At 52.2% G+C, this 15516-nt stretch overlaps 5 protein-coding genes across 5 annotated transcripts; 3 read left to right on the forward strand and 2 right to left on the reverse strand.

The window, feature by feature from the left end:
- Positions 1–1049: 1049 nt before the first annotated feature.
- Positions 1050–2692, reverse strand: HOO65_070085 (succinyl-CoA 3-ketoacid-coenzyme A transferase 1, mitochondrial precursor; the record flags this gene model as incomplete). The annotated part of the gene is made up of 2 exons (XM_071005002.1): positions 1050–2552; positions 2642–2692. The coding sequence occupies 2 exons, from the start codon at positions 2690–2692 to the stop codon at positions 1050–1052; spliced, it is 1554 nt and encodes a 517-aa protein (XP_070856803.1).
- Positions 2693–3792: 1100 nt separating this feature from the next.
- HOO65_070086 (3-ketoacyl-CoA thiolase, peroxisomal) lies at positions 3793–5061 on the forward strand (the record flags this gene model as incomplete). The annotated part of the gene is made up of 1 exon (XM_071001242.1): positions 3793–5061. One exon carries the CDS (start codon positions 3793–3795, stop codon positions 5059–5061), a length of 1269 nt encoding a protein of 422 aa, XP_070856804.1.
- A 2358-nt stretch (positions 5062–7419) lies between these two features.
- HOO65_070087 (Store-operated calcium entry-associated regulatory factor) lies at positions 7420–8265 on the forward strand (the record flags this gene model as incomplete). The annotated part of the gene is made up of 1 exon (XM_071001243.1): positions 7420–8265. The coding sequence occupies one exon, from the start codon at positions 7420–7422 to the stop codon at positions 8263–8265; it is 846 nt and encodes a 281-aa protein (XP_070856805.1).
- A 623-nt stretch (positions 8266–8888) lies between these two features.
- Positions 8889–11333, reverse strand: HOO65_070088 (E3 ubiquitin-protein ligase BRE1; the record flags this gene model as incomplete). Its single annotated transcript, XM_071004902.1, has 4 exons — positions 8889–9062; positions 9142–10769; positions 10831–11038; positions 11193–11333. 4 exons carry the CDS (start codon positions 11331–11333, stop codon positions 8889–8891), a joined length of 2151 nt encoding a protein of 716 aa, XP_070856806.1.
- A 1710-nt stretch (positions 11334–13043) lies between these two features.
- On the forward strand, positions 13044–15266 carry HOO65_070089 (Transcription factor TFIIIB component B''; the record flags this gene model as incomplete). The annotated part of the gene is made up of 1 exon (XM_071001244.1): positions 13044–15266. The coding sequence occupies one exon, from the start codon at positions 13044–13046 to the stop codon at positions 15264–15266; it is 2223 nt and encodes a 740-aa protein (XP_070856807.1).
- Between the last annotated feature and the right edge of the window lie 250 nt (positions 15267–15516).

A 15516-nucleotide genomic window follows, 5' to 3' on the forward strand; every position in this document is an offset into this window, starting at 1 on the left:
AAAAAGGAAAAAAAGGAAAAAAAAAGAAGAAAAAAAAAGAGCTAAAAAATCACAAAAGGGCCCCATACCATCAAACAGACCAGACCCGGTGCTATTGACACATGACCAGAATCCCGATCCTCCTGATCTGTCCAGGTCGGTAGTGGGAAGTGCTGGGCATTGCTATTGATGATAATGAGTTGGCGTGCTGGGCACTGTTTTCGAGCTCCCAACAGCCCTGATCAGACCGACTACCAATCATCCTCGAACCTGGGGCGATTCGGCTTGACTCGCTCGGCGTCTCTCCTGGGCCTGGCCTGGCCTGGTGATATTATAGACGTCGTTTTCAGCTTGCGTCTTAAGACTACGTTGATGACTGCCAGGCATCTATCTTGAGATCCGGGAAACAGAGCTAGGTAGGCTGTAAGCACCACGAGGCCTCTCTTCTGACTGGTGCGAAAGATTCGCATCGCAGTCAGGGAGCATGAGTTGGAGGGCCGTTCCCATGCGTATTTTGCATCAGCCAGAGGAACATGGCTTGCGGTCAGGACGCTCAGGAAGTAGCAGCCTAGAGATTCACAGAGCAATCTCGAAGATAACGTTCGTCAGCCCCGATGCAGGGATGCAAGGGTGTATAATGCATCTCGCAATCTAGACGTCTGGAGAATTAAGGTTATTTGCCACTAGGTTAGCCAATCAGATCAGGGTTTAAGCTACTACTGTAAGAAGTGGGTGATGGTGACTAGGGCAATGGGTATTACAGGGAAGACCTATCTCTTGTTGCTTTTTTTTCAGGGATTTGTTTATGGGGGAGAACAAATAGTAAGCGTTGGCTCGAGAGTCACATGAGAGAAGAAGGGGGATAACAAAGAGTATGGATATCTACTTCATGTCGTGCACATGGGACTAGCTCTGGTATGCTGGCAACCGTCGTTACTATTATCATACAAATGTACCCCCTATAGACCTATCCGCCCATAGAAACCAGGCCGCCTACGTCTTGATCTTACCAAAAACTACCTTACGGGCCGGGCCTATGGAGTTCTCTATCTAGCAGTATAGCCCACCGCCTAAAACATCGGCTTTAGATCCGCAGCCACAGTGAAGTCTGCGGCTGTTTTGGCCCGGATCTCTTCGACTGTTACGCCCTCGGCAATCTCCACCAGAGTGAGTCCCGAGGCATGATCGACATCAAACACTGCTAGGTCTGTGATGATGCGCTTGACGCACTGCCGGCCTGTCAACGGGAACTTGCACTGTGAGAGAATCTTGGGCCGGCCCTTCTTGTCCACATGCTCCATAGTCACCACCACACGCGTATGATCCGGGTTGCTTACCAGGTCAATGGCGCCGCCAAAGCCCTTGATCTTGCCCGGCACCATCCAATTCGCTAAATCGCCCGTGGCACTGACCTGCATGGCACCAAGCATCGTCAAGTCAATGCGTCCAGCACGGATCATGCCGAAGCTCTCGTCGCTGCCAAACACGGCTGCACCAGGCTTCAGCGTAACGATTTCCTTGGCGGCATTGATTAGATCAGCGTCCTGCTCACCACGGCGCGGGAAGTCGCCGAAACCAATGATGCCGTTTTCCGAGTGCAGCCGCACCTCCGTGTCCGCATTAATGTAGCCCGGTGCTAGGGTCGGGATTCCAATGCCTAGATTAACATGCATGCCATTCTGGAACTCGCGAGCTGCCCGTCGCGCAATGAAATCGCGCTTGCTTTCGGGCTCGGGCTCTGCATTGGTCTTGGTAGCGTCTGTTTCCTCGCGCGCAAACGTTAGGCGCTCAATCTTTTTCTCCTTTGGGTTTGTCGTGCCCTCGCTTTGCACTACCCGATCGACATAGATGCCCGCTAGGTGGACAGCATCGGCTGAAATCTCGCCGGGTTCGACAATCTCCTCAGCCTCGACAATTGTCAGCCGCGCGTTAGCCCCCATGGCGCGGTTGAAGTTTTGTGCAGTCAGCCGGAACGTGCAATTGCCCAGACGATCGGCTTTGTGCGCCTTGACCAAGGCAACGTCGGCAAAGATGCTTTCCTCCAGTACGTACTTGCGACCACCAAAAGTCTCGGTCCGCTTTGGCGCTGAGTAGCGCTCTGGGACGCCATCCGCCGTGTGAGTAACTGGTAGCTCGCCGGTTTCAACGACTGTGCCAACCCCAGCCGGGGTGTAGAAGGCTGGGATGCCGCGCGCACCAGCTGCACAGCGCTCGGCCAAGGTGCCCTGTGGGTTGAGCTCAAGCTCAATTTGACCTGTCAGATAGGCAGTCTCGAAAGTTTTATTAGCGCCAATGTACGACGAGATCATCTTGCTAATCTGCCGCGAGCGGATGAGGGCCGAGAGTCCGTCGGTGTCAGTGCCGGCATTGTTGGAGACCACGGTGAGGTCCTTGATAGCGGGGGTTTGCTCAATGGCGTCAATGAGAGTATTAGGCACACCACAAAGGCCAAAACCGCCACATAGCACGGTTGAGGAGGGGGAAATATCTCTGACAGCGGAAAGGGGAGAGTCGACGATCTTGTTGATGCGGGGGCGAGAGGCAGAGACTGAAAAGCAACGGACAAAGCTGGGCTATTGGGCCGGAAGGCCATGGTGTTAGAGAGGAACAATAGAAACAAAAAGGGGGTAGTTTCGCCGGGTGGGAGGGGCCTTCAACTTACACCGGCCCGCAGCGCCGCCATTACACGCACTCGATTTAATCTCAGCGCCATATTTGTGGAGAAGCGGACAAAGAGTCAAGACAAGATGAGACAAGACCAAAAAAAAAGCAAAAGTAAAGCGGTCAGAAAGGGAGAAACAGAGGACCAGAAACGAAGAGTTGCAAAATTGCGAATGCGACAATTTAATACTTGGCCTTGAACAGACCCAAGGCAATGGGGAAGGCACGAAAATGCGGCTATGGAAGGACGGGCAGAACAGGTAACTACCCGGGATTTGGATATTCGGCTTCTTTTCTTGTCTTTCGTCGCAGCTGTCTGTTAGCAAGCCACCCTGTTCTTAGGTAGTTGCCATTTCGTTTACCCGCCGCCCAATAACAGGGGTAGTTTCTTTTTCCGAAAGTGCGAGCTGGGGTTTTAGCGGGCGGGAGACATAGGGTTTTCTATTCTCTCTCTTCCTTTCCCTTTTCCCTTTCCTTTTCTCCTCTGGACCTGTTCCGCCCTCTTAGTGTAAAGGAAGGAGTCCGGCTTAAAAGCACGCACGAACCCCGAGCTTTTTGTCTTCACCTGACCTTACATCTCTTCCAACGAGACAGAATCTGGGGGAAGCTTGCTTCGTCTCACATGACCCCTCGCACAAACAAGAAAAGTGGGTCGCTTGCTGTTAACAAACGTGGGCGGGGGCGCTAGCTTCTATCTCTTACAACATAACATGGCAGGGGCGGCAAGACAGCCGGCAGTTACTTTTTCCAGGCCCGGGTAAACAGTTAGCCGAGGGTGAGGATACAACATTGAGACCGGATATCAAGAGGACAGCCCAGAGAAGCTTACGAAAAAGAAAAGGGCAGCTGCCAGGTCGCAAAATTACCGGCGAGTGTTGTATTTATCCAGGCGGACGGACGGGCAGGGCGGTGAGAGCCAAATTGCACAACTGCCCAAATTGCTAACGCAAGTCAAAAAGATCGAGAGGCAGACATTCTGCTCCTAGCCTAATTTTTTCTTATGCTTCTCAAGGTTGCTCACTGCTTTGTACAATCACTTGATACCGTCCGTATTCACAGGCCTCAGCTCAAAGCTCAAAACCTGCAATTATTTAGCACGACATTCTTATTAGTCAGTTCAACAGAAATCACGTCCCTTTTCCACTCCCCGCCATGGCCCTCCGCGCTCTTACTGCTAAAGCGCCAACAGACGTTGTCGTGCTGTCTGCCCTTCGCACACCCATCACACGAGCCGGCCGTGGTCCGTTAAAAGACGCCTACCCTGAAGAGCTTCTTGCCGCCGTACTTGCCAGAACCGTATCCTCACATCCCAACCTCCCACCATCTGCCATTGCCGATGTCGCTGTAGGCACCGTGCTCTCGGAACTAGGTGGATCTAAGGCTGCACGTGCTGCGCTCAACAGCATCCGCGGTATTTCGCCGCATGCCACAAGCCTGTACACGGTCAATCGTGCCTGCGCCTCGTCGCTTCAGAGCATCGCCGCTATCGCCGGTGCTATCCAAACCGGCACCATCGATACCGGCATCGCGGCCGGCATGGAGAGCATGAGCCGCAACTACGGAAGCCGAGCCATCCCCACCGCCTATTGGCCGGCGCTTGCCGATGCCGCAGTGGCCGGCAAGGATGCTACTGACTGCTTCATGCCCATGGGCCTGACGAGTGAGAATGTCGCCGCGCGCTACGGTATCGACCGTGCATCCCAGGATGCCCTAGCGCTCGAAAGCCATCGCCGTGCTGCCGCTGCCCAGGCCGCCGGCCATTTCACGCGCGAAATTGTGCCGGTGACGACACGCTTCACGCCTCTGCCGCCCAAGAATGGCACGGCCAGTGAAGCCGACCTAGCCGAGCGGACCATCACAGCCAACGCAGACGACGGTGTGCGCCCACAGACCACGCGCGAAAGCCTAGCAAAGCTCAAGCCGGCGTTCACGGCAGATGGGACCAGCACAGCCGGGAATAGCTCACAGGTCAGCGATGGAGCAGCGGCTTTGCTTCTCATGCGCCGATCAACGGCAACAGAGCTAGGCCTCAGCAGCGCGATCATGGGCAAGTTTGGCGGAGCCGTGTGCGTCGGCTGTGCGCCCAGTGAAATGGGCGTAGGACCAGTTCATGCAGTGCCTGCCCTCCTGAACCGGCTGGGTCTGCGGACGACAGATGTCGATCGCTGGGAGATCAACGAGGCGTTTGCAAGCCAGGCCGTGTACTCGATCCGGGCATTAGGCCTGGAGGATGCGTATGCTCAGGGCAAGGTGAACCCCGATGGAGGTGCTATTGCATTGGGCCATCCATTGGGAGCAACTGGAGCAAGACTGGCTGTTACGGCGCTACACGGGCTGGAGAGAACGGGTGGACACGTCAGTGTAGTCAGCATGTGTGTCGGTACAGGGATGGGCATGGCAGGAGTGTTTATGAGAGAATAGAAAGAGGCAGGACTAGTATTCATGCATATATGTAAGTATTACAGAAGACATGGCGTTGTGTGCACAAGTCTTGCTAACTAAAGCTAGTAGATACTTGTAATTAAGGTCACGTAAAATAACCACAAATTCCTCTGTCGCTATAACAGCAGGGATCAGCGAACTTCTTCTCAATTCATTGCTTCTATTATCAAATGTGCAACGAGTTCAGCCATCAACACATTCCCCTACAAGTAACAGAGCCAAGCAATTCAGCCATGACTCTATCATTGTGATAAAATTGGGTTTGAAGCAGCTTAGCGCTTTCCAGATGGGTGGCCAGGTAGTCATTGGCTTTGTCAGTGAGGTTGCAATACTTGAATAATCAAAAGACCTTCGCCGATATGCAAACTAGTCTGAAGATGTCGAATCTTGCCTTGAAGAATACCATTCAAATGTAGCGTTCTTATCAGCCCTTGCTAGGGGGTGCTGTTAATGACGGCGCATCAGTATAAAGTAAGAACAAACTAGCTCTCGAAGCTCTTGACAATGCCCCTTGATAGCATGTGTCGGAGAGACAGCCAAGTCGTTGCCATACTTATTCTTCTTCTTGTCTTTCACGCTATCTCAAGTAAGAAATGCCTTGGCCTAACCCCCCTTCTTAAGTTTCGTTCAAGGCTTTCTTGACTATTGTATTGTGGAGGAGCTCGTCAATGAAAGCCTCTGACAACTTAACACCAGCCAAGACCGAAGATATCGCTTCTATCTAGGGTAAATAAGCGGGGGTCTGCTTCATGTCCAAGACTGAGTTTATTCCTTGATTATGGGCGAAGAGACGAGAGAGGTGTGAGTTTGCCTTTGCCAGCATCTTTAGCAGTTGAACTCTAGCATCTAGAGTCTAGAATATGGCTGCCGCTTTTGAGAGACAACTTTATCATTAAAATAGGGCGCCTGCCAAAGACCAAAGTCCTATACTTCAAGCCATTGTAGGTACTAGGCCAATGCCGCTGGGAAGCATCAACCAAAATAGCACTGAGGAGCGGAATTCCTCACTTACGTTTTTGTATAAGAAATACAAGAAGGGCAGTCCAGGATAAGCTTTGAGGCATGATATTCTGGACAGGTGGGCAACACGACTGTTATCTGTTCTTTGGCAAAAGCATGCACAGTTCTTTGGCCGTCGCAGAGCTCCTATTTTCTTTGCGTAATACTGCCGTAAACACCTTCCTACGCCAAAAGATAAGTATGCCTTTAGCAGGCCCCTAGACATAGAAACCGGGCAATTGACCAATAGAATAACATCCTATGGTGTGATGAACCTTGGATTGCTGGTGGCTTTCGTGCTACGGAATTAGGAACCCCAAAGAAGGGCGAGTGCAACGTGTCTTGGCGAGAAAAGCTACCCCGAGAGAGATTGGGTGCTTTGGGATGCTTCTCGGGAACATCTAGCATGCTTGGGGTAAATAAATGACAGGCTTTTTACCCCAGCATAGTTAGGCCAGGCTTTGTAGATGGCAATACAGGGGCCATTTAGTGGTGCTTCAAACATACTGGTTGCAAGAGCTTCCAAGACCTAAGCAAGCAGTACTGGTCTACATATTCTCCTGATCTCAGCCCTGTTCAGCACTATTAGAATTGGACAAAGGACTGCATTCAAAGGGGGGTGGCATAAAGGTGTTCAAGAGGGTAGCAACTCTATATAAAATAGGCTTGGGAGGTCTTACCTTGGGAGCATCTCTTCGAGCTAGATGAAGATATGCCTAGAGATTGCACATGCGTGCATCGTTGGTGAACGTGCCACCATGAGTGAGAATCCTTCATGAGGTTGTACACGGTCAGTGCTGATGTAAATATGTGATTAGGTAATATATGTGGCACAGGTGTGGAGATAGTGTGGCGCAATATGCACTAGGGTTAGGGTCCCAGCGCATAAGTTACCACATAAACCAGTACCTATAGATTCGTCGACGAGCTTTCTTTTGTTCTCTACGTTTCTCTAGTCTTCCATGCTCTTGGTTGATTTCATACAAAGCCAGGATCGCCGCTCCTCAATCTTATAGTTGCAACACGTCCCAGCGTACTCCTCTTGCTTGTTTCTTTTTTTCACTTCTTGCTTCCGTCCTTTGCTGTAGTCTCGGCACTTGGCAGCCAACCAACTTCCTATCTCCTGTGGCCTGCACCCAACCTGCAGCTAACCTGCAACCTGCAGCGCATCTTTCTTTACGTTCTACTTTGTTATACCCCCTGTACCCTCCTCCCCGCTATAAGCCACTCCCCCGTCTCAGTCCAACACAAACACTCTCTCTTGCTTACACAGCTACTGCATATCGTGTTTGACACAGGTAATCTGTCTTCTGTCCACCTTGCGCTAATTTCTTTGCTATGCGGGTCTCCTCAGCACTTGCGCTTGCTGTGCCGCTTCTCGCAGCAGCGGCGCGCAAGCCCTCCAGCGCTATCCTGCTCTCCGATGTGTCTAGCATCACCCTGCACGCCGGGCGCAAAACTTCCGGAAGGCGCATGATGCCGATCCCGCAACTGCGATGTGTCTCGTCACAAAGCCTATGCAGAATCCACCCCATTTCGGTGATGCGCTGCACAAACGAAGGCGCGTCGTATTCGTCCGAGGACATCGAGTGGGCTTGTACTGCGTCACTGCCTGACACGCTGCAGCTGGCGTCGACCGATGTCATCTGTGAAGGGTACGACTCGGCTGACGATCCATACGTGCTGCGAGGTAGCTGTGGCGTGGAGTATCGCGTGGAACTGACGCCCGCTGGCCGGCAGTCATATCCCGAGCTGGCGCGCAGCAACTTCACGAATACCTTGGCAAGCGTACTGTTCATGGCTCTATTTGTTGGTGTGTTCTTCTGGATCATATGGTCGGCATGTGTGAACCCAGCTGGCTTTGGCAATCATGGAGCATATCGGCGCCGTTGGGGTGGTGGAGGCTGGGGATGGGGTGGCCCGGGCTTCGGTGGAGGTCCAGGCTTCGGTGGCGGCCCTGGATGGGGAGGCAAGGAGGCTGATCAAGGGACTTGGACTCCGGGGTTCTGGAGCGGGTTGGCGGCGGGCGCGGCGGCGGGGTATATGGGCCGTGCGAATAGAGAGCGCGAAGACGCTTACTATGCACACCGGGCCGCGCGGTTTGGCGGTGGTGGCGGCGGTATGAGAGGGGCGAGGGCGGAGACTCGGGAGAGCACGGGCTACGGGTCGACTAGGCGGCGATAGGCGTTTGTCTGTTTGTTCATCTGTCTTGGATGTTGAGCTTTTCGAGCCTAGCTCCGAGAAGAGAATATGGTCGTAACATGCACACATATATAAAGCTTAGTAGTACTTTGGCGAGATGGTGGAAGAAACACATGAATCCAATAAATACTTTGCATCACACAAACAACGTCTAGTCACAAGGACTATATGCAGGCATAAAAAGGGAAGAGACAAAAAAAAGAAGAACAGGTCCATGATATGATACATTAAAAGATTTAACACCGCCACCAAGAGGCAAATGCGTAAATTGGTTCACGGCCACTAAACGCCTGGGCTGTCTGTAGCAGAAAGAAAGAGAAAGAGAACAACACATAGCACACCGGAAAAGAAAGAACAAAGGGAAGGTGAAAGGGGGATATCACAATAGGCCCAAGTGAACGTTTGATCACTATCAGAGCTCAGTCTAGCCATGCCAAGGCAACAGGAGGAAACAAGAGAAAGCAAGAAAAAAAAAAAAGAGGCGCATAAACGCAACGACACGCAGCAGTCAACGGGCGGAAGTGACGAGAGCTGCGATAAAACAACACACAAGCATCTATGGCGGGGGGCATGAAGCCTAAAACAGCTCATTTCCTCATCCTGCTTTAGTGATGCACAGCCATAATGTCCATCTTGTCAAACGCTTTGGAGCAGTTTGGACACTTACGCATGCGGTTCGTCAGTCGATCTTGCACACAAGCCTTGCAGAATAGATGGCCACAGGTCTTCAGAGCTGTGTCTTTGAATTTGTCGTTGCAGATGGTGCAGAGCATGAGTGTCTATCGCGGGGGTTAGTATACAAATCATGTTTGGAGCAATTTGTGGAGTACCAGGAGGCAGAGGGTCCAAGTAACATACCCTGAGATTATGCTCGACGTCCGAGCTGTTGCCCTCGGCCTTGCGCCGCCACTGATCGCGATCCTTGGTTAGTGAGTCAACCTTGGCTTTGAGCCGACTGGACTCCATGTCCTTCTCAAGTGTAGTGCTGCGTAGACTTGATATCGACGTGTCGCGCACACTAATAAGCTCCTTAAGATTCTGCACTTCTTTAAGAGCACCTTCGCTCTTGCGCGTTGCCTCGATGCTCGCACTTTCGAGCTTCTTGTGCTCAGCGGCTAACGCTATATTTGCTTGCTTCAGCTGTGCCAGCTGCTTTTCCAGGTTGGCCATGGTACAGCGATTGCTAGTCTCGACTTCTTTGAGCTGGGCGATGATCTCAGCACTTTTGCTATTTTGACGGCGCATAGTGTTGATTTCGGTGACACGCATGTCTGCATCTTTCCGAGCAGCAAAGTACTTTTGGTCGACACGGCCCTTTTCAGCTAGGATTAGCTCAACTTTGCGCTCAAGCGCTTCAAGATTCATGACTTTGTTGTGAGCTAGAGCCATGGCCTTTTTGTAGGCCGTGGAAATAGACGGCAGCTCGTGATTGATGGAATCGTAGTCGCGTTGAAGTTTGCGGAACTTTGCTCGTAATTCCTCTTCGGGCACTTCGTCAAGCTTGGCCTCGACATCGGCCATTTCTTGGTCCTCCGCTGGCGGCTCGAGCCGCGCTATTCTGGATTCGAGAGAAGCAATCTTGTCGTCCTTGGCTGCTACTAATTCCTTGAGGTGATTCAGCGCGGTGCGCTCCTGATCTAGAACTTGCTTGTTGGAGTTGAGTTCTGTCATGTGTTCGTCACGTGATGCTCGTATACGCGCTAAGTCGGAATCGCGAGAGAGCAATTCATTGTCGAGTTCGGTGGTCACAGCCTGCGTATCAGCATCGAGCTGACGTTTGAAGGCTGTTCTCTCGGCAAGGAGCTTTTCGCATTCGTCGCGTATTTGGCTGTTGGTGGTTTCAAGGTGGTTAACTTGTTTGATGAGGTCCTCGGTTTTGGATCGCAGCGACTTGAAGAGCTCAGTGTGAGCAAAGTCCTCTTCGGTACCAGATGCGGGCTCTTTAGTCATGCGGAGTTTTGTGTTTTCGTCTTGTAGGGCCTTTATATCTGCTAATAAACTGTCAATCTGCTCCTGTTGTTTTTTGACAGACGCTTGTTCTTCTTCTATTTTTGCCTTGAGCTCAGCATGGTTAGTTGAAGGCTTGGCGGCTTTCGACCCCTCGGCGTTTCCATTGAAGCCTTGACCACTGCGGGCATCTCTAGAGAGAGCCTGTTGTTCGAGTTCAGTGACCTGGGCACTCTTAGCACGATCGAGTTTCTTTTCAGCTTTAAAGTAGCGTAAAGATGCCAAGTTTAGTTGCTCTGTCAGCTCTTGTTTTTCGTTGGAGAGGCGGTCGAGCTTGACGAGATATTCTTTTTGTACTGCGAGCAAGGTGGAAACCTCCGATTCAAGAGCAGCAACATTAGGATTAGTTTGACCTCTGCTGGCGGCTATACGCCCAACCAAGGCCTCTGCCCTGGAGGCCAGGGAGCGCTTTTTTTCGTCGAGGTGGCGCTGGAAGTCGACAGTATCGTGAAAAGCAACGCGGGAGAGATAGGGTTGTTCTAGAGTGGAGAGGTCAGCGGTTTGGATGGTTGGGCATGTCAAGAGGGGAGAAGAGCCTACCAGAAGGTACGATCTCGGCACTGGGAACCTTGGAGTCGACCAGGAGTTCTAATTCATCAACAAATTGTCGCCACCAGGCGTCGACAATGCGGATGTGGTCATCATGATAGAGGGAGCGCTTGTGGAGTTCTTCGAGGCGGCTTGAGAAGGTCTGCGATTCGCGACGGTACTCATGCATGCGACGGAAGATAGCACCCTTGGTAAAATTCTACAAGGAGAAAGAACGAATTGAGTCAGCGCGCGAGCACGTACCAAGATTTGCAGTTGTATATACATGTATGCATGTGCGCGTATGTCTCCATGCGTGGCCACGCGCAAGGCATAGAAGTGCAAGGAAAGCGTAGATAGGACAATCAACTCACCGTTATCCATACTTCCTCGGGCTGATTTTCGTACTTTTCATAGTCTTCGCGTTCGTTTCCGTTGGCAGCATGTCTCTTGCGAGGCGGGGCGGCTTCATCGCTATTATTGGCAGTAGAGGCGGGTCGTTTTCTCTCATCCATCTTGTCTACTCGAGAGACTGAAGAGAGCGTGGTGGTAGCGGGATTGGGGGTGGCCACGGGCATGGGATGGAGAGGGGGGAGGAGAGAGAAGGGAGGAAAGAGAGGAAGAGCTAGAGGAGGGGCAATTGAAGGCGGCGGGAAAGAGAGGCGGTAGGTACAGAGTAGAAGAGGATAACAAGCGGGGAGATGGAGCAACTGATAGTGTCGTTGGCCTTATGGCAGCTGTGACGGGAAGCGGGCCAATCAGAGAGAGAGAGCTGTGGTTGTTGCTCTGCTGGTCCTGAGCCAAGGCTTGATGCAGAGAGCCGGTCGCTGAGTAGTATATGTTATGTGTTGTAGCAAGCAAGCAGTAAGATCGCAAGGCTGACGCAAGAATTCACAATCGAGATTTTTCGGCTGGCAAGGCTGCAAGGCAACAATAATCGAGCAATAGCAAGCCCAATGTTGGGGAAGAGCAAAACAAGAAGAAAAATGGCGACGGGAAGGGGGGAAGGGGAAAGCGAGGGCAAGAGCCTGTGGCTGCGGAAAAAGAACAAGGCACGCGACTTTTTTCTTTCCTTCCCTTCTTGCCTTGTGTTTCGGAGAGAGAGATGGGAGTCACGCAGTCAGTAGTAGAAGGCAGCCCTCGGGTTTGTGCTGAAAAGAAAACGACGGAAAAAAGAGAAATAAATGTATCGCAAAAATAAGTGAAAAGAAAAACTAAAAATAAAAAAGAGAAAATGAAGAAAGATGGAAAATAGGCCTGGTACTCTGACTCTGGCTGTAGTAGTAGCACAATGCGTGGGACTGGGGGGAGACGACGCGATTTTAGCTGGTAGTGCAGCAACAGTAGAGGCATAAGACGAAGCGCGGCCAAGAGGACAGAGAAAACAAAATCCTGTGCAAAAAAGAAGATAAAAAAATAAAAGAAAATACACTAGCAAAAACATTCTTGTCCTCCTGGGCTCCTCCCATTGGCTGGTAAAAATCTGCATGGAACAAATTAGTGGGGCCTAGGATTTTGCATTGCCTAGGTGAATACAGAGACAAAAACTGGGCCTATGCAGATTTTCTACAGTGGCTACATAGTGACAAGGCTAATGAGTAGCCACTAGAGCAAGCGCAAAAGGCTAAAGCCAAGGCAAACGGTTAGGAGACCACAGCCGTGGGCCACAGCAATGACGCTAAGCGTCATCTGGGCCTCCAACGCTCCTTTCTGCTGTTAAGAGTTGATATGTGAAACAGATACTAACGGTTAATATTCGGTTGATTGCATCCCCCCCCACTAGTGACAAGTTCCCCACCGAAATTCTCTCTTTTTTTTTTTTTTCCTGTTTTCTACTTCTTTTTTCTCCTTCGCCAGCAACCAAACAAGGCGTTCTACCAACTCTAGTTAGACTTAACTGCTTCTCCCCCTTCTTTTCTCCTCCTCTTCCTCTTTTTCCCTTCCCTCTTTTGAGTCTGCGCTCTTCTACTTCTGGGCGTTTTCTTCCTCCTCCTCCTACCACCGCTTCAGCCCGCTGATTGCTCCGTATCAGCCCTCCAACAACTCACGACATGTTCCAATATACCCTCTCGCTCTCATCACAAGTCTGCTCCGCACAATTACGATCTACTACATTATCAGTCGCACGACCACATTGCTGAGTGGTCTTTTGCTCAGCCTTCCCGCTTCTTTCACGCTATAGTATATAGTCTTGCCGCTCGACTCCGCTTTTCTCGCCGTACACCATGAGTTCCATGTTCAAAAAAAGGACCGGCGGTCCGGCCTTTAAGCCCAAGATTGGACCAAGGGGTCCGCGAGCGCCTGCTGGTGCTACAGCTTCCTCTGCTACGGCTTCTACGGCTGCTGTCGTATCGTCTCCCGCCGCTCAACCTTCAACCGGACCCGACCCCAGCTCCGGCTCTGGTCCCTCCGTCTCTCCCACCCCTCCTCCTTCCTCCGATCGCCATGCTACCCCATCTGCACCAGCTTTGGCGGAGAAGTTGCAGGCTCTCTCAACACCACCTGAGAGCAGCATACCACATGTTAAGTCGAGAGAACCCTTAGGAGTCGGACAGGCAGAGAGGCAGTCCTCACAAACACCCTCGCAATCGCAGCCACAATCACCGGCAGGTTCAGAATCACAACCACAGCCCTCGCTGGCCCCCCGTCCGCGAATACGCCCGCGTCTGATGGCCAAGACGGGCGCTTCTACCACAACTAATAATTCTATTAGCGGCATTACTAGAAGTGCCGCCAACAATACTGCCAATACTACCGCCACTACTACGCCTTTGGCTGCCGCCCCACATCTGCCGTCATCGCCTTCACAAACATCAGACGCCCCTCTCAAGAGTCAAGACATCCCTGCTCAGACCAGCCCCCATACTCACACTCGCACTTCTACATCTACTCTCCCTCTTAATAACTCTCCTCCCACTACAGCTCCAATCGCCCCTTATGCTCCCATTGCTCTTACTTCTGCCTCAGCTGACAGTATCTCTCATAATAACCCAATTCTCCTTCCTACACCCGAACCTTCACAGCAACAACCACCATCACCATCCGCCTTAGCGCCTTCTCTTGCCTTCTCCCCAGAACCCTCTTCCTCTTCGTCTCCCCTTTTCCATGGCCAGCCTGTGCCTTCCATTGACTCTCTACCTGAGCTGCAGACTACTGTCTCCACTCCCACAGCTACCGACGATTCACAGCCTACTCCCGCTGACAGCACCAACGTCTCTATCGCCGGCTCCGATGCTGGCGGCGCTGTCGCCTCAACAGCCCCTGCCATCACCCGTAAGCGCAAGATCAGCACTCCCGACCAAAATTCTCGCGATGTCGCCGGTACCAGCAGCAAACGTCCCCGAAAGCCACGTGCAACAATCGAAGTCGACGACGACGTGACCACTACCAGCCCCGCCACCACCTTGCCTCCAGATTCCGTTGCCAATGGAGACCCGCTCGCAGCCACTGCCCATCTGCCTCGTCGTCGCACTGCAGCCTCGGGCATCGGCAGCGGACGTCGCCGTCGCGTTCGCTCCCAAACCCCACCCAATTCTGAAAACCAGTTGGTTGACCTGCAAAAACTCACAATGGCTGACCTTACGCGCGACCTGCGCATTGGCAAGAAATTCAGTCGCCACGAAGAACTCAAGTTGCGAGAGCGTCGCGCCCGTTGCAAGTCCGGGCGCGAACCCACACCAGACGGCAACAGCAAAGACAAGGGCGACTCAGGAAGCCCAGCCCCCGGAGCCGGCCCGAGCACCACCTCATCGTCATCGGCCGCCACCAGCAAGGACAAGTCCTCGTCTAGCGACGCCGATCCTACCGGTCCGAAGTTCTTCATCGTCGACGGGCAAATTGTCCTCGACCAAGGATCTCTAGTCGTGGACCGACATGCACACGCCGCCGTAGAGCGTAAAGGCATGAAAGTGGTTGAAGAGCATGACTTCTCGCGGCATATCACCAGCAACTCGTTCCGCACAGGCAGCAAGCTCCGCGGGCCAAACCACTGGACAATGGAGGACACGGAGAAGTTCTACCACGCGCTCAAAATGTTTGGAACGGACTTTCAGATGATCAGCAATATGTTCCCCGGCCGCACTCGGCGTCACGTCAAGATGAAGTTCAACCGCGAAGAACGCCTTGCGCCCACGCGCATTAACGCCGCCCTGGTTGGCGAAAAGCACGTCAAGATGGACATAGCCGAGTACAAGGCTACCACAGGCATCGAGTACGAGAGCGTCGAGTCGATCCAGGCTGAGCAGCAGGCACTTGCTGCTGAGCACGAGGCTGAGGAGCGTCGGATGGTTGAGGATCAGGAGTCAGAGATGCGCCGCAGGCGCGAGGAACTGTTCCGCGACGACGAGAAACCGCCAGTCGACGAAAACGGCATCACCACTATCGTCGATTCTGGCGAGGGCCCCGTGTATTTCGGCGCAGGCCCGTCGACCAAGGGCTCAAAGCGGTAGACGGCAAAATGGAGATAGTTATGCGATAGTAGGGAAGGGATAGAAGGTGTTTCTACATCTATGTCCACACTACACAGTGTGGGATTGGTGAGGACTTGGATAGGTTAGGATGGATGCAAACGGATGGGATTGGGTCGGCTTATGTTTATGAGTTTTTGCGTTTTTGTTTTACCTTTCTACTGTATTTTGCCTTTTTCCACCAACACTTTGCGTTTTTTGCTTCTTGTTTGTTAGTGTCTTGTTTCATCTT

Source organism: Ceratocystis lukuohia (genome assembly GCF_044167205.1).
Source record: "Ceratocystis lukuohia strain C4212 chromosome Unknown Supercontig7_pilon, whole genome shotgun sequence".
In the NCBI taxonomy this organism is placed as follows: domain Eukaryota; kingdom Fungi; phylum Ascomycota; class Sordariomycetes; order Microascales; family Ceratocystidaceae; genus Ceratocystis; species Ceratocystis lukuohia.